Here is a 24,235-nt window from a genome sequence, read left to right on the forward strand (position 1 = left end):
GAAGCTGTACCTTGTACAAAGTACTACTCATAATCGAGCGAAAGGCTGTTGCATAATGTGTGTAAATTGGAACAGCTTAAGCCACATTGTTTCTGCCTGATAACTCTACTGCGGTCGAACGATCGGAAATTCGATCAATTAGTTTCACGTCTGCCGGACCAAATGAATGGACCAGCATTTCCCCCCTACGTTCAGACGATGCTCAGTGTTTTCGAACGGTGATAAAAGAATTATAATCGTCGTTGGGGGGCTCCAGCGTGCAGATACCGAAAAAAAATTCAGGTTCAACGGAAAAGAGAGAAAAAAAAAACAACAGTATATTGACATAACAGAGATCAGCGATTCGAATTGGACTGCGGTTAATCGATGCGTGGAATTCGTGAAAATATGACGTACACTGTATAAAGGACATTCGAGTTAACGTGGTTTAGCATCCTTTTGCCGGACCTCCGCGGTCACCTCAAAAACAGAATTACCGTTCAACCGTCCGGTGGCTGGATCCGCGACGCTTCAAAGGATCAAAAGTATTTCCCACCGACGGGGAAAGACGACCATTTTCATGATTGAATAGATGAAGCTTCAATTTCTGCCTGGTTTTTGTATTTTTTTGTGTTGTTGTCTTTTTTTTTCTTTTTTTTTTTTTACTTTGGTTTAACGTTGCGATAAAATTGAAAAATACCAGACGGAATTTCTCAGGGATTGACGCGCATATACGTATAAATACTTGTATGCCGTCTCTATTCGCATCTGTAATCCTGCAGGTGGTAACCAGAGAGACGTAGGGATTTCGAGAAACGGGAGATACACACTCACACTACGCAACTACGTGTATCACGCATGCTATACATACTTAGATACTCAGAGACGAGGGTGATCTCCGGAGTGAGCTGAGCGACGTTGCAAGTTTTACGTACGTAGGTACGCGGTGAAAAGGTAGGTATATCTATAACAGTTACCGATAGCGTATCAATTCAATTCAACAAGGTTCGATTAGATAGTCGCTATTGACAAAACTACCGAAACAACAGACGCACTTTTATATCTCTCCATAGTGCGATTCGGTTTGAAAGAGAGGAGAAAAAAAAATAATAAAAATTACGCCTGCGTTCTACCTGACGCTGCCGATTTCAATATCAAACGAATCCATCAACTACAAAGGCAAGGGAAAACATGTAAATGGACGCAAACAATGGACGTTCAGTTACTGGAGGTCCAGTTTGAAGTGTTACCACGTAACAGCCAGGATCTTGGCCAATCGAAGTCCTAAATAGCCAAAGGGAGCAAAGATCAGCTTTAAGTCGAATCTAAACTCGATTTGACCGATCAACGGCAACCCTTACCCTCCCTGATCGTAAATCCTCCCTTAAGGATCCACGCCAGCCAATACAAACGCAGCGGTATCCATCCTGAGCCGCGAATTTCTGTACCCGTACAGTAAATTGGAGAATTTAATTTTCAGCTTTTGTTTCTTTTGCCTATTATACAAGGAATAGGCAGAGATGTGAAGGTCGAAGTATACGCGTCTAGCCCATTGTTGTCTGGCCGTATTTCAGGCCACTCTACTGTCTACTTACTGCATATGATTCACGAAAATGGTGCTGAAACTTTCCACCTTACAGACTTCACTCTCTCTCTCTCTCTCTCGCTCTTTCGTTCTCTCGCTCTCTCGCTCTACGGCTAAATTATGCATTTCGTACTGCGCGAAAACCGATTTACAAAGTTAGAACGATCCCTTGCGCCGTCGCGTCGCTGCTTTGCCAGAGAAAATCCAACGTTCTTTGTCTTCTATCTTCCATCCTATCCCATTCTTTATTTTTTCCTTCAATCGTATATACGTGCAACAACCCCGGCAATGCTACATCGTTATCATGGTTTTTCTCAGCCGATGGTCAACTGAGCAAATCCTCGAGGGCTGATCGCGTTTGAGGCGAGAGATATTTTCACAGGGAAGATACGCTGGCATCCAATTTATATGCCATGGATGAACGAGCTGACAACTCCACCTCGCGTTTAGCTTGATTAAATAATAACGTTTTAAAAAAGGGACGAGATACAAGAGAAAATTAAATTGAAAAAGAAAGTTAATAAATGGACGTCGCGGCCATGCGAACGCGCGCAACCCGGTTAAGGTAAATATTATACTTAATCAAGGTGCGATGTATTCATGAAAATTATACCGGCAGCATGGTCACGCAGTAAATCCAGCGAGCCAACCGCGCAAAATATACTAAAATGGTGTTTTCACCCCCCCGTGAAACGGTTTCATACTTTTGGCGTCGCCGAATCGCCTCGGCGGTAATCACGCGCGTTTCGCGTTTCGCGTTCCGCAACGCGACATTAGTGACGTATCATGCCGACACTTTGGCTAATCGGTATAACTTTCGAAGTCCTTCGCGAGTGCTAATTACCCAAGTTTGGTAGGCGTATTCAAAGGAGGTTGCTGTTATCCGCACGCCGACCTCGCAAAAACGGTCTTATACACTTCGCTTTGATGTCAAGAAGTAGCTTGAATAGTCGTTACTTTTGTATAATCCGTCGCGAAATGACGATACCACTTTCTTTGATCACTCAACCATAGACGAGAGTTTTGAAATACTAAAATTTTTCAGTTTTGATCTAAGCCGTCGCAAACATCCATGCACCTGCATGTATACTAAGTATACATATTATATATTCATATGTGGTGAAGAATAAACATATAAAAATAGCAAATTACAACCCCCTGAGGGGATCTAACAATAAAGTTACACCGTTTTCCCGCCTGTACAAACGCAGATATGCACATCGATCCATAAAAAATGTCATATGTCACATTTGTACTGATATAGTGAAACAAGCTGATGGAATGTGGTGAAACAAATGTACACGATAAACAGAACTGATACATCTGTATCTGTACAAATATTATTTTATCAAACTTATTTATATACTCGATTGTGCGCCGATTTTTGGAACAAGAGTTTTTTTTTTGTTTGTTTGTTTTTTTAATTTTTATGTTTACCATGTTCATCCATCTGCACGTATCCGCAGATCTCGATTTCGAATCGAGAAGTTTGTCAAACAGTAAAACAACGTGTTCCTTTTTCGCTTTTTTAAAGAAATTCTTTTCGTAAATTCAATGAACGTTTTCTTTTTTCGATTGTGGAAAATTAGGGAAACAAAGAGAAACGTATAGAATTACCCATAAAATGAGTTACTCACAATAATGCCTGTCACGGATTGGTGTTGCGGGCCTACTGTCGCTGCGCTCCCCTTCTCACGTCTACCTCGAGTTCACCATCCACCACCAGGTCTGCAGTAGGTACAAGGTTTGAGCGCGCAGGCGCCCCTCCGTCTTCTAAATTCACGGGGTGGTTTCGGTTAGTAAAAAAGTCAAGTGAAATAGAGTGGAGTAATAACAAGAAGAACGAAGAGAAAAAATTCCTTTGAAAGAAACGGTGACGAGATGAGAGAAAAGGAAGTTTGAAAAAAGCGGACAAAAAATCAACACAATCATCAGGGAAACGACCCAGCATCCGAACATTGCGGCGAGACCGCGATAAGTCGGTCAGATTTCGCTTCATCTCCGTGATTCGCGCTCTTTGGACGGCTGCCTTATCAAGGGCTCGTTCTGTAATGACCTTGACTCGCCTTCGTGAACCGTGCAATTTTTTCTCATGTGGAATTGGGTGAGAATGTCGGCTGAAAAGGGGGTCGTGATTTTGTAAATGGATTCCTGCGGAAACCGTCGACAATTTTTTTACCCGTGTAGCACATTAAGATACTATATACGGAGTAAATTTATAAGGGAAAATGTGAGTGAAAAAATTTTTACATCACGTATACCTTCTTGACCGAGGGTATAAGCGAGAACGAAGTTGCCTCGTGCCAAAAAGTAATCGCTGAACCTCGGTGAAATTTAAAATAGGTAAAATTACTTTCGGGTATAAAAGAAATAAACGAAATCCTAAAAAACAAAACTCGTCACACGCGTGGCATCTTCGAATCACGGATAGCCGAGATTTGCTTTTCAATCTCAACGATTCCGCAGTTTCTGAATGGAATATTCAAACTTGAATCCACCTTTTCCAAAATAATGGTCACAAATCACTCATACCATGTTTACAAACAATCTGGTTGTAATCGGGCCGATAGCGTTTTACTCGTGTTCCAGCAGCAGCCGTGTTCCACTATCAATTTCCATCGATCAAAGTTACCCGCGTCGAGCCGACTCGGCTTACGGTAGTAAAATTTGACAAGTTTGTTAGGGTAGATTAGCGAAAGTGGAGGGGAAGGAGTGCCTGGCTTGTGTAAGAGGCAAGTCTCTGTGGTGGTGCTCTCGGTGTATTAGTCTTCCTTGTAGTTCCATTGCTGTGACGATGTCCTCTCTGAGGATGTCGGGTACCGGGTGACTCGGAAGTTCCCGGACTTTCAAAACCAGCCGCTTGCTTATCGGCCATCTCCACTGTTTTTCCTAATCGCATCCATTTAACTTAACATTTCGGTTTATTGGTTACTTTCACTACAGTCAATTAGATTAATGTCTGTAATTTGTTGATGTGATAATTTATTCACCTTGATTTGATTATTTTTTTTTATTTAATAAACTTTCATCCTTTTCGCCATTGCTGTGAAGAGAAAACAGGAGGTAATAAGGGGGTTGGAACGAAGACGGATTTATGCTTAGACCAAGTTTATTTACAATCAGGCCAGCACACTGACTACTGCTCATCATACCTGTAACCAGTGTGTCTCAACTGATGAATACAAAAGGTGGAATACCACCTATAGATATCATATATCTACGGATACAGCAGTCTCCACAGCGAACCCATCCGCGTATCTCTCGGGAACCGGGATTCTGGTGAAGTGACGTGAACCCAGTCCAGGAAATCCGCACAAAAGGAAACTACTCTTCACGGCTCCGCGAGAGTCGCGTGGATCCGCTTGTTGCGCCCCTTAATTCGAAGCCAGTGAGAAAGAGGGACTTGACTCGCTTTTACAGCTGCATTCAGGACTAAAGCAGTGAATCCCGAGATTGGGTGGTCGTTGTCCTCCTTGTACTTCGGGGGCAACAAACAACGGCTCGAGAAAGGCAACCGCAATGGGTCGAGAGACGAACAGTTCTAGCCCGAGGGATAATCTGGGCGCTGTGCACCCCCGATTCAAGGGCTACCGGAGAACGAGGAGAAGAGAAGCCGGATTGGACGCGACTCGTGTCCTGCAGGAATAATATCTGCCGTACAATGACAGAGGTTTGGATTGCCGAGTGTTCACGTCACGGTGCTGCAGTTAGATGAGCGTCGAGGGGTTCCAGCGGGAAATGAAGATGGATAGCGCGTGAAATTAGCGCTTTGAACCGCTGCCGAGCGGCTCGGGGTGGTGCAATTTCTCTGAATTTAAATTTCAGGGGAAAACGAGCGGGGGAATTTGGATCGAAGGGGGTGAGGATGACGCAACTCGATCTACAGGTTCGGCTCGAGACGCCGGCAGACACGCGGACGGTGCACGCCCACGCCAAAGCGACAGACGCAGACGGCGAGACTCCGGGACCGGGAGGCTGCAGGGCGACGTGGGAAGAGATCAAACATTCAACATCGAATTACGTATGTAGGTCAGATTCAGCCCTGCAGGATCAGCCGACTTTCGATACAACGAAGACAATATAATATGGCGTTTCCTTTACGAATTGAACATGAATTGACTCATTTTTTGTCGTTTATTTATTTTAATTTTTCCATCAATTTTCTTCTACAGTGAGGTGACCTTTCTGGATGGAGGATCGAACTTCGAAGCAACATATTGCACTGGGATTATGGGTTCTCCAAAGGAAAATAAGCGGGACTAAGAATGGTATGAAATTTGTTGAATGAAAAACAAGCCAGGGTTTAGAAAATGAATGACATTTTGTGAGTCGAGTTCAAGTCACACGTGAACGATTCAAATATTTATCCTGTAAAGTGGAATAGAAATACGTACACCGAGCCTTCACCTGTCGTTTTCTGCGAGTCAATTGAATAATCTACCCAGAAAGGTGATCCTTTCCTGATCGTACGGCTTTGCTGCAGGGTTCGACACACGTTTGCCTTATATACTAATGCAAATTGACTGATTTGAAACATCGAATAAGTATATGGAAATTCTTGGATCCCGTATGGTGATACGACGTAGTATATATATACCACGTTTCTTCGCTCCCAGGGATACGCGGCTTCGTAAAAGACGCTTGCGGCTTTGCCCGTTTCTCTTTCAGAATCACGACGTTATCGTGTCGTTGAACACAATTTCACCCCCACGACAAACAAGTACAAATCCAATAGGGGGTAAAGGTGAGGGTGAGGGTGAGGGGGAAAGCAACGAAAATATCGAATAAGATTCAATAGCGAAAACAAATACTAAATTATACATTGAATGTAAGAATAATTTATTCGTGCACGCAACTATATCCTCACAAGATGTATGAGAATATTTTGTCGAAACTAGGATTAAACTAGGAAAAACTGTACATGCAGGGTGATTATTTGTTAGTAAAATTTGTAACGCAAAGAATTCCTCGAATGTATTTCCAACTCTAGAAATCATCACAAAGGAGCTGATAAGATCGTAAGTTTACTGATATCTCGACGACATTAAAATCTAGTCATGATCTTGGGAAATTCGGAGTCCCAAGTAAATATAGACAACTTATTCTTAGACTGAAGAATCATTTAACGCTCTTCGGTTACCATCGCCGAAGGGCCAGAAGATCCCTCGGCGATTTGTTTTCGCTCGATTGTCTGAGGTTCGAGTAAACTCTCGATACAGACGTGACCTCCGAGAGATTCCACCCTGCGGTTGGGGCGGTTGTGGTTCGTATGGATAAACACGAGATTTCTTTCTTATTTTTCTTCACTACCACTTTATACTCGTAATTATACGCTCCATTTTATTTTTTCCGTAATTTCGGTTTCTCATTTTATTTGCCTGGTTTATTATTATCAGATTAAATTTCAAAGGGTGAATTTCATTTTCGCGATTGTATTTCTACAATGGAATATAAGCATTCCAACGTCATCATTATCGTTACGTATATATTTCCGCGTAGCAACTCGGGAAAGCTCAGCTGCTTCCGTAGTGCTGGTTGAGTGGTTCATTAACCGAATCCCAAAAAGGGACCACCGTAATGGACCACCTTAGGTATATAGTGTAAAAATCTCGGAATGAATTTGCCGATCGTTATAAATGGGCCGGTTCACTGGGCTTATTCATTACGATCGAGCTCCGATTTTGTGAGCGGCAAAACAGACACGGACGATTCAACTTTATGCCATAATCAATTGTTCGTTAGATTCTAAGTACGGACACGCCGAATCCAGTATATGAAAATAGCCAAGTACACATCTGGCAAAACGACACCCTTACTCGGGACTTTCCAATCGGACAATAAATACCTTAATCGATGGTAAATCCAGACACGAAAATTTCCCCAACGTGGGTTTCTTTCACTTTTTACGACATTTAGTTGGTCAACAGATGTGGACGGTAACCAGCCTGGACGGCCGCGAAAGGGTCACCCATTGTTTAATGTTTAAAAATTTACCCGATTCTTTTCCACTTTCTGTACTATGCCGCCTCATTTTTGAACTTCAACTTAGCAATAATCCAGAAGTGTAACTCCTAAGCGCAGTATTAAAATTATAATGTATTGTGTAACTAGTACACTTGTGTGATTGATGCGAACTTTTTCAAAATACCTAGGATCCTTGAATTAGAATTGTAGGAGTTGATAGTCGTCTAAAGCTTAACTCCAATAGTTATTCCGCGGACGCGTGAACAAAGTTGATGATAATCTTCAACCGGAACTTCGTACAACATAATCCACCCTGTATAACTACCGTTAACAAAGTCACGGAGCATCGTGGGCGTGCGGTTAAGTGAATTTGCAACACGCTGCGCTGTTTAGGAAGTAACAAGTTTACCATGCTGAAGATCGTTCGCTGGAAACTAAGTGCGAAATAAATGGAGGTTGTGTTAGGAGGCAAGTGACTACAGCTTGTATCATAGTTACGTGAAATTAGATCTGAATCAGAAAATATCGCGAAAATATCTCGTTTCTATATCTCTTCTTCATTTTGTAATAACATCTACTTGACAGGTTTCCGCGTCGGTTCTACTTTTGACTTGACTCAGTTTTGCGGTGATTTACTTTTCGATACATTTATTCAAATTTAAAATAATCATTGAACAAAGAATAACAATTTCGATTTAGTTTGCGGATCAGTGTTGAATAATCGTGTTGGGGATACGTGCGTCAGTGATGAAACTATTATAAAACGTTAACCATTTCCCTGACAAAGCTTTTATTAACCGCAACGCAAAGTTATTCATATCCTTCGCGTACCTGAAACAAGGCGAACGGCGCTTGCGCCAGAGAGCCACCTGTAGCCCAGCTTCCAATCAATACATCATGGCACCTTGTACCCCATCTAGTGATGGCTACGAGCGCTTATTTTTACTTTTCCACAAATATTGCCTCACAATTTCGTCGAAGAATTTCATGAACTTTTTTAATTCCTTTCATTTCATTGGTTTTCTTTTGATCTTGACGTTTCAAGCTTTCATACAGACCATAATTCAAGCCGACCCCTCAGGACCGAAACTTGCTCCCCGAAATATTAATTAATATCGTTTTGTCATTACCCTATTGTTGTTATTATTGTTATTGTGTCAAAAAAGTAATTACTTAATTAAAAAATTAATTTTAGACACATTTTCCCGCTGTACAACGAGGTACCGTTCAATTTTCGATAAATTTAATTTAATTATAAGATCGTGTAAATTGGAAGAGCGCGGTGTAATATTGCGGCGAGGATTCTACAGTCAACCCTTATTATGGAGTATCTCATGCATATTCACGGCCCAAGTATTTGGCACGGTAATTTTTTTTACTCAGGTATTTCGTATTTTCTGTCTCGGTTATACTCTCCGCAAGTCTGAAAGCTCATTGCAAAAGTTGTCAGTAAAACCGCATCGAATGGACCTAATACGTTCAAGGTTACGAGGCAACTATACGTATAATAATACGATATAGATTTTAATAAGGACCTTACAAAAAGCTCTTCCATTGCCAGAGACTTTGGTTGCCGTCTAAAGCTTAGATGGTCTCGATACCGAGACTTATTGTTGATAAACCAGAAAAAATGTTTTATTACCTCAATTGCTTTCTATTGCGTTAAAGACGAGTATCCAGCTTTACACAACGATTTTATAAGTATATTTTTATGCACGGTGGAGATGAAAAAAAAAGTGTCTACAAGCTTGGGGGCAAACATCCGAACGAATTAAAAAAGTAATTATTCCTTCTACTCTTGAGAAGTATACAACTTGAACTAAATTTAAACTTTAATAAATCTGAGCGAAAGCCTCGCTTCATCCTTCAAATAATTTTCGAGGAAAAAGTTACGAATTGCCATAAAATGTTACATTAAATTCCCATTTCTTCGATGCGTTCTTGTTTGTTATTTTTCCCTTTCAAACTCGTCTTATTAATAACAATCAAATCATAATGATTATTTCTCACCGAGAAACTTGGTAGTTAGTGAAAATCGAGCCTTCTCAAAATCACAATATTCTGTCAATACAAAAAATGAAAATGAGGAAAAAAGAACGCGTTTGACTCACCAAAAACCAGGATCTAGTCGCGTTGCGGTAAACACTAAGTGCGACTATACCGACTTCTAACCATCCGGTCAGAAACTTCAGGAGACGTTCCAATTTCCGACCAATAAAGATTCTCAAGATTCGCAATTCTTGCACACTGGTGTCCCTGGTGCTATACTTCGTCACAATAGCCATTTCCCATCGCGAACGCACTCTCTCAACATGTTCAGCTCGGTGTTCAATATCGACTGACGATAAAACTTTTCGAGCATCTTTTTCAGCAACAGTTTCCTCGTGATCTCCATATCAAATATACGGACGACGATCAGAAGAGGACGATCAAGGAAACCTGTCACAATAAAACAAATCATTAGCATTCCTCGGAGGGAAATACGTATGATGTAATAAGTTTTTAAAGTGGATCAGACATGATGGAACGGATAAGTTGTGTGGATATCTCGGAGATGATTCTGCCCCCCGTTGGTAATATTCAGTTCCCAAAGTCTCGGACATTTTCAGATATACTTATCCGCAAATTGTCGGAGTGGCTTATCGATCCTCAAGAATCCGATTAATTCAACGTATTCCAAATTACGTTTTTTGAATTCTTGAAAAATTCGCTTCTACCACTTACCAAGTAAAAGAAATCAGAATAATTGTTGCAGAGAAGTGAGAAAAGCATGTATATTATAATGGCTTCTGGCGATTCGTCTTCGTCTTCAGCTCTCGTCCGTGTCGAGGGCACAACTCATGTGCCTCGGATTAATTAAGTGCGACTGAATAATCACACTAAGGTTGAGAATAACACGTCAACAGAACGCACGAAGTGTAAACACAAACTTACGTGTATCCTAGTGCTAAGTGGCAGAGTACAAGACTCGTCACTCACCTCTATCCTAAGATATAAGTTCTCGAAGTAACCTGGGAGACAGAATTATAAAATGGTCATATTGCCAATTTATACGGATAATTTAACCGATATTCTCGTTCACGAGAAAATATATCTTTGCAGCTAATAGTTCTGACAATTTCGTTTCAACTGTAGCACAAAAACTTTTGAACTTTTGAGATAATTAGGTACTGTCAAATACAAGTATTACCATCAATTTTTTTACGGATCGTTTACAAAGCTGTTTGGATAATTAACGAAGTTTTGTTGATGGAATTACGTAAATTGCGTAGAAAAAACACTCCCGGTTCTTACCTACGCGTGTCAGATGATCTGCTTGTGTTTTAAAATAGTCTTTTTCTTCTACTGCTCCCCGAAATTGAGACATTTCTGAGCTTCTAATTAGCCCCAAGTGTCGACTTTCCGCGTATCTACAGGTTCCGGGCTTACATTATTGTTCAAAAATATGCGTATAACGCGAGGACTGGCTGATACGACTGTGTCACAATTACAGGTAATCCTGTGAGCTGTAATTTCAGAGGTAACGTTCAAACGAATTCTATAATGCCCGTACGTCACGACCGGATATTTTTTCAACCTTGCGTAAAAACTTCAAATCTACCATAAAGCCGGGCTTTTGGTAAAAAGGAAGAAAAAAATCAATTATACTCCCTCGGTCCAGGCTCGCCCGGGAAAAACGGTAGAAGGCCGAGAATTTCTCCATCTGTTCGGAATTGAATATAACGTTCATGAGATCTCATGACGCTTGAAATTTATGTTTAAAGGCAGAACCTCGTTCTCCATTGAGCTGGCATGTGCGTCGTTTCTATTTCGAGTCAAAAATTATCCTTGTATTTCAAATACTAAATAAACAACTAAGTGCCGAAGAGGTATTTTTCCCTTATAAAAATGTAAAATCTTCTTTGCAGCTAATTACGATAAATTAATCAGATGGTTAGATCAATTTTTTCACAGATACGTTATACGCGATGAAGGGTTGGTGAATCGTAAACCCGTTCACCCTGGGGCTCTTGTATTTCATTCCCAATCCTACAGTACGAAACTTTGAAAACTCAATACACGTGTGATGAAACACTGTGGACAATCAACCTCTGGTTTCCGTAATACAGCTAGCTGTATAATAATTATTACTGGATTCGAGGCGTATAATATTCGGAATTTTCAGACATCCAGGCCGTCGTCTCCTCCCCCTATATACGACTCAAGCCGAGGCTCAAGTACCTCCTGAGGGAGAGAGGAACATGGTGGTTGAATGGGTCTAAAATTCGAACGTGTATCGCGAACCACTGTGCGTAGCAAATTGTTCGCAACGCAGATTACGTATAGATCGAACAAATTACGTGCGAACTTAGCTCTATTGTAATAAATGAGCCGAATATCGTTATGTCTAATGATGTTTGAGCCCGAACAAAGGTTCCTCGAATAATCACGTGCCTCTCTGCTCTTGATTCGCACACGGCGTGGTAGGCTGGAGATGGATTGGACGATTTAGTCATTATTTAACGCTCGCCTATTCAATCTGTTTGCGAAACTACGGTGGGTAATTTAACAGATTGCCAAAACGCCGACACACGATTTTTTGCACACGTATCTACGCTGCCCGCAGAGAGAGGTGAACGATCTTTCGTAAACAAACCGCCGGTTTTCACCCCTAATTTTCATCACAGCTTCGTCAAGGTATCTAAGAATCCTTCCCAGCCGCAGCCAGTCAGCCCTGAAAATCAGGGGGATTCTCTGACCCGCCGTTAATACCAAAGCACATAATTATTGTTGTGGGAAGCTATACATTCGTGCGAACGTTAGCTGGCAATTAGTGTGCCATTAATTAACCCTTGTTAAAACAAGGAAGACGTATAGCGGACGCCGAGAAACTTGACGCGCGGATTACGATCTGGGCAACCTAATATCGTCGATGTGATTGTCAGTTATAAATTGAAGCCGGTTATCGTGAAGCAAGATATTTTCTTCAATTACGCACGAATTAACGTTCGGATAATTATTTCAAACCAATCGGGGAAATCGAGCCTGATTTTTGACGTAAGTAACAATTTTAGTTGATTCCACTTTAGACGCACTTCCGATTTCACCTTGTATAACAATTTCGAGAGAGATCGATAGCTCACAAATTTTTCAATACCTTATAAATCATTTGTCCTTCTCCACGCAATTTCTCATCAAACACCGAGTGAACGCCACCAGGCATAAATTGTAATTAATCGTTTGAAACATTCCCCAGAATCTACTGACACTTTTCACTGCAGAGCTTGTATTTTCCCTGTTTTGTATACAACGACTTATACTACCTTCCAGTCACATTGGAAATCGGCACGGATGATGAGAAATAAACATTCCTCGGTAAAAACATACTTTGAAACATCCCTCCAGCATTAACTCAAAGTTTTCACTGCCGAGCTTTTATTCCCTGTTTTGTTACACAACGGCTGATACTTGTACTTTCCAGGCACATCAGGAATCCGTACGGATAATGAGATATAAACATTTCTCGAAACGAATAAATTACGAGTCGAAGTTCTCCGCTTACTTTCACCGAAGACGAACGGTTATCGAATTGCAATACAACATTTGAAACGATAGCACATTATCCACCTAGATTCGACATAAGCCTAACTCTCAGTATATCGATATCTGCTGGCTCCAAAGCTCATTCCGGTAATGAAAATCTTGCAACGATATTGCCGGATATCGATCTGCCACCTTGGGTCGGACTTACCTTCCCCTCGTTGAACATCTGGAGTGGTCTGGACCTCGACAACCGTGTCAAGTGCAACAGTAATGAAATCCAGAAGACTAGGCCAGACTTTCCGACATTCAATTTTCATTAAGCTAGATTACTCTACGGATACCGACCTCTCCCGAAGTTCGGCAGTTCAATTCGTAGGTAAACGATTAAACTTGCAATAAAACAATAAAAAAAAAAAAAAAAAAAATTCCCATGAGAACAAGATGACGCTACCGATGATCTATTTGCACTTGCACAACTCCTCTGAATTATTATACACTGTGCCTGACTACTTGTGAAAAATCGATGCTAAACATCTTTGGCAACTTAGATGGGTCGTTTCGTACGTGCAGACGCCGAAAGTTCCTGAGGGTTGAACAGAGGTTCAACATTTCGTAGTTGGTTACGTTTATCACTGACTGCGTGTAAGACATTTTTTTTATCTTCCTGTTCTCCCTTCCTTCTTTTTCTTTTGAAACTTGTTGCAGTGCGAGGGGCAAGATTTACGACTTTCGATTTAATCTTGATACCAGAAGTGACTTTCCCTCCCCAGAGGAGGTGAAAATCCATTCGAAGCACGTAGAAAACGGTGAAAAAATTATATTGTGCCAACCGACGAACCGCAACACGAATAAAACGGTGTCGTTACGACATTTCGATTTTTACTTTTCATCACTTTTGGTGATATAAGTCAAATATTGGTTTTGGTCGAAAATCACTTTTTCTAATTTTAACCAATCTTTACGTTTTCAAATCTCTAGAATCCGAAAATAGATTTTTAGAGAATTTCGGTCCGTCTATCGGTCTGTCCGACAAACTCCCGCGATGATCTAGGAAACAGCTCAAAGAAAAAATATGAAACTTGCGGGATTTTACAATCAAATGACAAACATGAAAATTTGTCGTATCGCATTTAATTTGAAGATCCGATTCTACCGGAAATGAATTAGTTTTAAATATTTTAGCTATAAACCTGTACTTTTCCTTCTTTATTATTCTTTGTAAATGAACGTTTATGTTTCACCGAATTTTATTTATTTATTCGAAATTTTTTTTATACATTCTGTTTTCATTAAAAAAAAAAAATGTTCTACCTTTTCTCTCATAAAATACGAAATTTCACCTGCAATATAATGTTTCACCTGCGTAGTTAAAAATCTTGGCTCGTTGACTTTTTCGCGCTTCGATTACTCTCGACAATTTGACCAGTCGAGGGTTGCAGCCGCTCGAAAGCAGGACTGCTGCTGGGTTTCAAAAAGGATCTTGAGCTTTACGCACCTAGTGGGCGATGGACCATGTCACGCAGCATGACGCGAGGGTCCATCTAAATATAACGTCGCCGAGAGCTCGGCATCGCTTGCCTGGCTAAAATCGATTTTCCCTGCAGACAACCCAGGCGATGTTCGTGCAGCGAAGAAAGTGTAGCAAGATCGATTGTCGGTAAGTCGGGAAACTTTTTCAAGTAAAATCGTACGCTATCGCAGGTGACAATTGTGATTAAAAAAATAATAATAATAATAATAATTACAAAAAAAAAAAAAAAAAAAAACTGCCATACCTTTTTAGAGATCAGAATTTTCTCTGTATAAAAAATTATTCATCATTTCTCATTTGGTTTGGACGAAAAATGTCAAGACAATTCGTACATGTGAATATTTTTTTCCCAGAAATCAAAAATCGATAATGGATGTTGAATTTATTTGAAAATTTTCATAATGTCTCATAGCCAGCAATGTGGAAAATTTTATGATATGAAATTCTAATTACCGGAATTAACAAGACGTTTTCATTAAAACACATAAATATTTTATTTTGCGAACATGTGAGGTCGTCAAACGTACGTTATAGTTATATTAGCATTTGAAAATGTTTTGTCAATCTTTTCATAATTTTATGTACATAAGATTACAAACATTTGAATATTCTTTATATACCTTATGCGTTAGAAATAATAATCATTAATCATTATATTCATATTGCTATACAGGGTTGTCACGCCCCATTCGTGGAATTTATAAATCGACTAGTAACAAATGACAAATTGTATCTTGCATATTATAGTTACTCGATTTCTTTTTCTTTTACCCAAACAGTCCCCAATTGAGTTTACAGGGCCATAGCACATCAAGGACACGATCAGGGCCAAAACGTCGGAACTTAATTTTGCAAAGCATAGTTTAAAACTGTGTTTCAAACAATTTAAAGGACACACATAACATTCTCAACGAAGCGCACGAGTACCGACAGGTCATAATCCACTCGGAATCGTTTCGTTTAAATCACCGATCCGTCCTTATCACTACAAAAATAGATCAATCTACAATTCATACGACGTGACACTTCGAAATACAATTCTTGTACGTATCCACATTGGATGACAGAATTCAATGATCGTTTTGCTTCGTTAATTCAAACTGGAATTGACCCAAGATCAAAAGATAATCGAATGCAGTGCTATTTCCGATGTGCAGCGACCAAATTTGGTGAAATATATTCATCCTCTAATTAAATGTGACATTTTTCCAGATTAGAAAGTACCAAGCAATCGGTTCCGTCACTTATTTATCCAAATACACCAAACATCATATCATTATGTAATTATATGCGTACCAACGCACGGTACGAAATAATTGAATTTTTTTTTTCTTTTCACAAAGCGGAACCAGCCCAGTGCGAATAAGTGTTAACGTTTCATTAGCTAAACATCAAAATCTTAAAAAGATCGTATGGTAGACTAGTTACATTTTCCTGAAAGCGTTTTCAGTTTATTTGGGTTTACATACTTCTCGTCGTGTTCGACTATATGTATATGAGAAAAAAATACACTCGGTCACCAATGGAACGATGTTCTTTTTAAAGTTTATAGTTTTATGGTTTTATTTCATTACTTCAAGGTGATTCTCGTTATTACTTGGATACAATATGGTAACTCTTTCGGGTTCAATCAATTCCAACACCACGCTCTCCGGGAACTCGGTCAAGATTGGTGGCCCAGAGTGAGTGATTTCCCTACCCTACCAATTTTCTACCGTTTGTAAAATATTGAGAGACTCTATCTTCTCTGATAAGCGTCATAAGTAGTAATCATTCGATCTACCGTTACTCGGGGTCTACAAATAGTCAGTTCACTGCAAATGCTGTCTTTGTCTAGCAACTTTTCCCTGCTCGCGATTCACTCTGTTCACAAAGAGAATTTGATATTAAATAACGTTTTAGTATTTCCTCTTCATCGTAAATCGTTTGTTTCTGCTTCATCTCTCTTCATTTGAACACAGTACAGTTTTCGTATAGAAAATACGTCTAGAAGAATGACTATGAAATAAAGGCTTTGAGCGGAGAAAATATCAATGTAGTATCATAATTACAAATGACTTCTTTTGTTTATATCTAATATTTCACATACACGTACCTATATGTATGTTTATTGAATGCGTTATGTTTACCACTTTCTTAATGTGTGCTATATAATAGTCTGAATGTTCTGCGTATTTTATACGACAGGAAAATACTATAAATATATGTATGTATAATATAGGTATATGTGTATGTATGCGATTTAATGCAGTATGAATTTCAACGTGAGGAATTTTTTCTTCTTCTCTTTATCGGTGAATATCAATTTTTTTCATTTATCATTATTACTATTTTGTAGTGTCGCGTCACGTCATGTTCATCACGAGCACTTCAAGGCGTCGTCAAGCGTGTTGATCCTGAAGACACTGCGTCCGCGGAATTGGTCCTATCTTAAATTACAAACGCGGTGATCGCTAAGCCCCGCAAACGAAGGTCTGTGAGTGAGAATTGGGGGAAAAGTACATCGAGAGAATATATATGTGTACTATATATATATATGTATGTATATGTAGAGAAAGTATAAAATATAAAGTAAAAATCGAAAGTAGAAAATGGGGAGAACGAATGAATAATATGCTAGAATCATTACTACGATTGTATCCCGAGAGTCGTTCGCTTGCCCTCACTCGTCATTATCGTCATTATTTATATCGACTATTTAAGTTTTTTATTTATTTAGCACTTTTTATACATATAGTAGTTACCCCAGTCCAAGTTTCGACCAAGGCAGTAACGCGCCAATCAGTAAATCCACTTTTATTGATAATTCTCATTTCACATTAAAGGTATAAAGATTCGAATCTAGCGGAAGATATGATCAGGTGCGCCGATCGACGCGACTTCCGGTAATCAGTAAGCCCGGGAACCGAGTGAAACGAAGTCGAATCGAATGAACGCAATAATCATGGCAATAGAGAGAGAGAGAGAGAGAGAGAGAGAGCTGTTCCATTACCATATTACTGACAAGCTTGTTCTGAACCAATGCCGAACTCACGTCCCGTTTACGAACCAAACTCGGCTTCGAAGAAGGGGGAAAGGTATGCGTATTTACTGGTGCGCATCGTCAGCCTCTTCCTGCGAGACTATGCTGGATCGGTTGGAACGCACGTCCAGATCCATCCCGAAGGGTTTCATGGGACCCAGGAGAGCCTGCGCGCCTGGTTCCTCTATGCTCAAGCTGTAATCCAGAGAGCTATCACTGGAAGTACAAAAACAGACTCCTACTCATCAACAAAGTCTTCGACGTACCTCCGAAATGACTGTGGTAAATAAATCCGAAGGCAATCGTACCCTAATGCGTTTACCTGACGATGCTGGCCCGGTCACCGGAAGTCGCCGCTACTGGTGCCGTGCAGTTCTCACCGTTGCAAGGACGCTCGCCGTTGCTCGTGCACGAGGTCGACTCCTTGAGAGAAGCCCTCCTCGACTCCTCGTGACACTCGCACCTGCATTCCTCCGGCTGAACGTAGCTGTATCCACCCTTGGCCTCGTCGTCCGGTCTCGGAATCGTTTGGATCCTCTTAGGAGCCTTACGCTTCTCCGGTATCTCCTCGAAGTTTATCCAGGCAGTGGGTCTGGCTGCTGGTGCTCGAGGCGGAAGTGGCGGTGGACTTGGAGACTTTCCGGCGTTTCTTGGCACTCTACCGGCAAACTCGGTGAACGTGTTTGTCATCTGTTTTCTCGGACTTTTCAGCTTGAAGCTGTCTTCTCTCGGTAGTGATATCTTCATCTTTTCCACCCTTCGCTCGTCCAGCGATGTCTGCATCACGAATTCGTCAAGAAGCGTCGGGTTTATAGGGGTTGTAGACCTTGGTCGTTCGATTGGTATTGTCCTGGAAGAAACGAAATAACGGTAATTTACCGTCAAACACTCACTTCGTCGTACAACTTCGTCAAGTCAGTACTCACCTGACTTCCTGAAGCCTCTGTTTCACCGGCAATATTGGAACAGCGACGCTCTTCTCTAAGGGTAAAGTTGTAGGTACGTAAGGAAGGTCTTCTTCGAAGCTTTCGTCGTAACAGAGACCCTTCCTTTCATCCGGCAACTCTTCGGCCACCTTCTCAGCCTTGTTCCGGATAAATTCTATCTCCGAGTCTCGCTCTGACTCGGAGCTGTTGTGATCGAGGTCTGAAACAATGCTTGGAGTTTTCACTAGGCCATCGGCAACCTTCAGGCAACCTTCGTCGTCGAGGAAGCCGTGCTCCCTGGGATCCTGTTGAACTTGCGGTCGAAGTGGTTCGTTGCCATTTATTTCAGTCTTAAGCGAAGTATCGTCTATTCTCTCGGGGGGTTCGATATTCTGCAGCACTTCTTTGCTCTTTCGTTTGGGCTTTATTACTTCCGGTTTCTTAATGGGCGGTTCAATCGCGGTGCCATTTGCCAGCTGCGTGGTGTTGAGCTCGAGTTTTGACGCGACCGAATCGATCTTCGTGTCTCTCAGTAGAGACTTTGTCGTCTGAACACTGATCCTCGAATCCTTCGACGAGCTTTTGGACATCTGTGACTCTCTCGAGTTGCTTCGGGGTATTTGACTGTCCTTAGAAGACGACCTGTGCACCGATGCCTCGATGCTCGCCTCCGTCTTCACTTGGCTAGAGCCATGGTGCTCTATGGAAGCCTCGGTCACTATGCTGCCCGAGCGTGGTTCCGATTCGTACTCGTCGAAGAGTTTCGTCGGTGTTTCCAGCGGGATGGAAACGCTCTCCGAAGGTAGAGCCACTTCGTAATTTCTGTCGTCAGCATGCAGACTGATGAATATCGAGTCCTCCTTCTGCTGACTGTTCCTTTCAGAGTTGAATGTGAATTCCACGTTCCCTATGCTCTCCAGGGAAGGATTATCCCCATCCGACGGCGTCGTTGGATCGCCGCAACTCTTCTTGCGTTCCCGTTTCTTGAACAAACTCAAAGTCGACGAAAACACACCCTTATTCTTGGCCTCCTTCTTCAGCGTCGAAACTCTGTCCGTTGACACCCTCTCTCGGGATTTCGACCTACTTCTAATGCTCTCAGTCGTGTCTTTGATCTTTGAAGTCAGACTCCGTCTCGACTTTCCACCGGGAGTCGGTGACTCGGGACTCAAAACGCTGCCATCGGCTCGCGCTTTGAACAGCGAGGTGAAACTGCTTTTACGTGAAACCGAAGATGGGCTCGGCGTCCTCGAACCCTCCAGTTCTCGAACCTTCTGATGTCTAGGCAGCTTCGGGCTTCCCTGAATTCCACTGGACGTTGGAGTCGTCTGCACGATTTCTTTGAAGTTTTGAGGTTTCTTTCGTTTATCAGTCAAGTCGAGGGTCGCCGGCTTCTGCACTTCCGACAACGGCTTTGACGCTGGATCTTCGTACTTTTTAATGATAGGAACCTGAGAAATATGCACAATATCACTTGGTAGCTGGAAAAGGTGAAAACATGTTTTTTTTTTTCTTTTTTTTTTCTTCAACGGTTCGCAGAACTTTTCTCGTTATTCGCGCATGCAGCTGTAGGTGAAAAACGGTAACGAGCGGAACTCACGTCGATGTGGACTCTTTCGAGAACTCGTTTCGTTATCTCAACTTCTCTTTTGAATATCTCCTTTCGGTCCTCGCGTGCTCGTCGTCTCGGCTTATCGAGTGGATCCGGTTTCAGATTCCCTGCTACCATTGGCACCTTTATACTGTCCGGAATGAGAGCTCTCGTAGTGTCAGCTTCCCTCTGTAGAAGAACTTTTTCTAGGTCATCAGTTTCCGGCTTTGATGGTTCTATCAAGTTGTCAGCCAACATCGGTTTGTTGCCGCAAAACGAAGTTTCCAAAAGGCATTTGTGCGGGCTTGGCGACCTTTGAAAATAAAACCACAACTTTATGTATATTGCTTTAGAGAGAAATCTATGATTCAGCGCGGTACTGTCAATTACATAACAACTAAGTTAATTCAATTCATTGCAGGAGAGTATTTCCAGTATCCCACGTGATTCGTACCTTGAAGAGGTGGCTGACATGACCGACAGCTTTCCGGATACTCCTGAGCCCTGACTTCCGACTGAAGACAATCGTGAAGTCCTTCCACTGATGTTGAGCAATATGATCTCCGAACAGTTACTGTCTTTCCGTTCACGGTCCAAAACCTTCGTGCCTCCACTTTCCGACTGAGTTCCATCTTCTTTAAGCCGTCTCCGCGCTAGCTTTCTGGAGTGACTTTTCAAGTCCTGTTCATGAACTGGGTCCTGTAAATCCAGTTCTTCGGTGGACGACCTTAGATCAGTAACATCCTCTTTGTATCCGAGAGTTAATTTGCTTCCCGGAGGCGGTTCGGCACCTAAAATCACTAGATTCTAAGCCAATATCGATAACGAAGCCATACTTAATATGCGTCCCTGGGTGTCGCAATTTGCTTGAAGCTGGAACTTCCTCACGCTAGTATGACTTGTAAAAAAGACTTAAAAATGCCTACCAGCTAAAAGTTCTCGCTCAGGCGAAGAGTCCCTCGAATTATTGCTATCTTCGTGGTGTGACGAACTGCTGGCTCTGCTGATGTCGATCCTGGGCGTACTCGGCGTTTTTAAGGAACTACCCGGTGTCACCGGAGTTGTAACTTCGACGATTCCAGGCATTCTTGAGGCGGCCTCTCCCTGCATTCCGGAGAACGAAGTTATCTTCAAAAGTTTGACGAAGTTTTGTACATTTCCGGTCGCGAATGTAGAAGACAAGTTACCTCCAGGGCCAACCTTGGCCTGGTTTAACCACGAAATTGGGACGTGGGGAGGCTTCAGTCAGATGTACAACTTACGTTCTCTAACTCATCCGACAGATCTTCGAAAGAAGCGATCGGAGCAGGTCCCAGCTTCCGTTGATGAACGCTCGGGAATCCTGATGCCATTTTCAATACTGTCGCTGGCTTGCTCTGCAACAAACGGATGGCTCGTTATTACTGGAACAATGAACAACAGCGGGGGTAAAACGCTAAGCGATCGAACGACCGTTTTTTCCTGCCAGCTAATTAGCAAAGCATTAGAGCGATTAAGGTGAAGGACGAATTATTTACCGCATCTTTCCTACGAGTAGCCTTATTCACAGGGAACTCGGTTTTCGAAGGCAAACGACATTCCAGGGGGGAAAAAAATCTAATCCCGCGGACAATCCCACCCCGGATTAATTTGTTCTATTCGATTATACGAGGGAACTGAAACGTGCTTTTCTATTTCTATTCCCTGGCGCTGAAGCTAGAGCTGGATATGTTTACTCAAAGGGATTATCGAGTTATTGATATGACTGAAAGAAGCTGCGATTGATCCGGTTTATCGACATATTGATTTTCGCGAAGGTTATACCTAAGGTCGGTGGTACGTTTTTAGCCGCAAATCGCATTTTCATTTCTTCCTCCTCCGCGGAGTGAATGATTGAATAAATCTGAGCTTTCTGTAGTGCTTGCGGTGAACTCGTGGCGTTCGCGGCACCCTAATTGTTTAAAAGGTTTCGCGGAATCTACCGTAGATAAAAACTTCCCGTCTTCGCAAAAAGTCACAGCAATCGATCTTCTTCTCTTTCTCTCCCTCGCTTTTCACGTATTATAGGTATACGTGATCTGGCCAAGGCAATCACTGTGCCAGCTACTGGCTTATACAGGAATGTTGAACCTCCGAGCAACCCATCGCGGCTGCATCGCTAACGGTCGCCCTCCTGGGCCACGACCTAAATTAGCACCATCAGTCGCCCACCACGCGTCCCAATTAACGCTAAGCGCAATCAATCCGTTCACCACCCGCTGCGAATCAGGCCCTACCCAGAGGTACCGAGGATTACGGGGGTCAAACGTGGATGTAGAGAGATGCACGAAGGGCGAAATATCCCTCGACAGGAAGTTCAGCTGACTGAAGAATAATTTGAACATAGCTGATCAGAGAATGCTTTTCGTAGTTACAAACTTCGAGCTGGACGAGTTTCAACCATATTGCAAAGTTTGAATATAACACAAACGTAGGACAGAGGATATCAAATTTATGGACTTTCGCTGCTTGACGTTAGAAGTGGAATACAGATTTTTTTCTACCGCGCAAAGTTAGATTGCTACTAAAAAGGTACGGCCGGGAGTGGCTAATAGCTTCTGGCCATGGAAGCATGCCAATAATATTCGAAAAATCGCGTCGGATACCAACACCAAGGGAAAGCGATGCACACTTGGCTTGTAAAGCGGTTCTCGGTTTTCACTTGAATCGCGTTGTGCCATATTTTGTTCAACGTGTGTCTGCTTCGAAGCAATATCATCTATTAATACATGCTATTTCTGACCTGTTATGCTTTCGCCGAGATTCTGCACTTTTTAACTCAGGACTGAAATCCCTCTGCACAAACAACCGAATTACGAGTTAAAAAATAGAGGCGTGTTCGTTATTTTTAAAAGGCTGACCCTTGAATTATCTTAATTGATACATATAGCGGAATAATAGGTGCACACATGCATTAGCTATCGGTATTCGTACGAGCGATCCAGAACACCGATCCCTTACGTATAAAAAGCCCTTCAAACTTCAATTAGCCAACAGTGGATATCTCAACAGAGTAGGTATAAAAAAAATTTTACGCACTGTATTAAAACGAAATGCGTCGATATTAGTTTAACTTTGAGAAACAAAATAAATTGGGATTGGCAGAAGAAAACCAATCAAATACTGTTAATCTAATTCAAGAGGGCTTACATCCGCACTTCGACAGGTTAAATGGTAAAAACGCTTAAAGTTTTTATTAGCTGCTCAACTTGACTTACCCCAGTGGTGGTAGCTGCGTTCCATTAAGGGAGAATCGATTGTCCGTTAAACCATGCTCCAGTACCTCTCAGCAAAGCTGGTTCTTCGTGGGGCCAACCGGTGCAAACTCACATGGTGATCTAGCTGGGTGCAAAAACACGTCCCTTCTCTCTTATCAATCTTCAGGATTCATCGCTTCATGCCTCTCTACACTGTACGAGGCTCGAGGAGGCGGCGTCGGAGAGGAGCGTCGCGACGTCCGCTCCTCCGGACTCTCGCGGCGACACGTTTCCGTTTCATTCCGCCGTGGCGCCAGCCATCTACCGATCGATGGATGGAGCGAACCCACCCCCGCATGCAACCCCGGTGTCGCCCTCAAAGCTACCCACGATTGCCAACCGCTGGACGTTTAAAAAATCCCTTATACGCGAAAGAAGTGTGGATAAAATCTGGTGTTTTTAGTGAAATTTATTATAAAATGCAAAAAAGTTCTGAATTAATATATACTGAAGAAGACTCGAAAAAAAGAAGAAAAAAAAACAGAATTAAATCTGAGAATTTTAAATATTAGGAAGGCTGAAAACATTTGTCACCCATTTTTTCTTTTAAATTAAACACTTTTCTTCCTCTTCGTCTCGTTTAAACTTACCCTGGAGGTCTGAATATATTGTGCAATTGTTTTTTTTCAGAATTTTTTTCTAATCCTAGTTCTGCCGGTAGGCATGATTTTTATTTACTGAAGTTTAATTTTTCTAACGAGTACGAGTCAACATTTATTTCAAACTTTATCACATTAAGCAGTGATAAATGAAAAGTCTTGCGAAATCTGGCACACTCAGTTCCTCGTTGCGAGATGGACAAAAATAATGCCAATGAATTATGCATACATCAGTATATC

General features: G+C 41.8%; 2 protein-coding genes across 8 annotated transcripts in view; both read right to left on the minus strand.

Annotated features, from left to right (window-relative positions):
• The window catches only part of LOC124413530, a 47,416-nt gene extending 44,162 nt beyond the window's left edge, over positions 1-3,254 (minus strand). The window contains exon 1 of one of the 3 annotated variants that reach the window (XM_046894179.1): positions 3,202-3,254. The gene's annotated coding sequence lies outside the window, so the exon portion shown is untranslated. The remainder of the gene's footprint in view (positions 1-3,201) is intronic. The other 2 variants (XM_046894177.1, XM_046894178.1) reach the window with 2 other exon arrangements.
• Positions 1-23,672, minus strand: LOC124413534 (muscle M-line assembly protein unc-89). Of its 5 annotated transcripts, XR_006929884.1 has the most exons (10): positions 23,358-23,672; positions 21,384-21,497; positions 21,048-21,225; positions 20,576-20,912; positions 20,131-20,434; positions 18,531-19,981; positions 17,927-18,454; positions 17,617-17,820; positions 8,140-8,143; positions 1-10 (listed from the first exon to the last, which is right to left on the minus strand). XR_006929884.1 is itself a non-coding variant. In XM_046894189.1 (8 exons), the coding sequence occupies exons 2-8, from the start codon at positions 21,471-21,473 to the stop codon at positions 17,670-17,672; spliced, it is 3,039 nt and encodes a 1,012-aa protein (XP_046750145.1). In that variant the 5' UTR covers positions 21,474-21,497; positions 23,358-23,672; the 3' UTR covers positions 15,917-17,669. The 5 variants fall into 5 exon arrangements, 4 of the variants coding, with proteins under 4 accessions (XP_046750145.1, XP_046750146.1, XP_046750147.1 ...); XM_046894189.1 differs by lacking the exons at positions 1-10; positions 8,140-8,143 and having other exon boundaries at positions 15,917-17,820; XM_046894190.1 differs by lacking the exons at positions 1-10; positions 8,140-8,143 and having other exon boundaries at positions 17,678-17,842.
• Between the last annotated feature and the right edge of the window lie 563 nt (positions 23,673-24,235).

Source organism: Diprion similis, chromosome 12 (genome assembly GCF_021155765.1).
Source record: "Diprion similis isolate iyDipSimi1 chromosome 12, iyDipSimi1.1, whole genome shotgun sequence".
NCBI classification, from domain to species: domain Eukaryota; kingdom Metazoa; phylum Arthropoda; class Insecta; order Hymenoptera; family Diprionidae; genus Diprion; species Diprion similis.

Bases quoted from the DNA above. Each gene is read 5' to 3' on its own strand.
- LOC124413534 (XM_046894189.1), bottom strand. From the start codon at position 21,473: ATGGCATCAGGATTCCCGAGCGTTCATCAACGGAAGCTGGGACCTGCT. The intron at 21,226-21,383 runs GTAAGTTGTACA...TCCGGAATGCAG, and splicing joins TGTCGGATGAGTTAGAGAAC to GGAGAGGCCGCCTCAAGAAT. The intron at 17,821-17,926 runs GTAAACGCATTA...TTGTACTTCCAG, and splicing joins GACCGGGCCAGCATCGTCAG to TGATAGCTCTCTGGATTACA.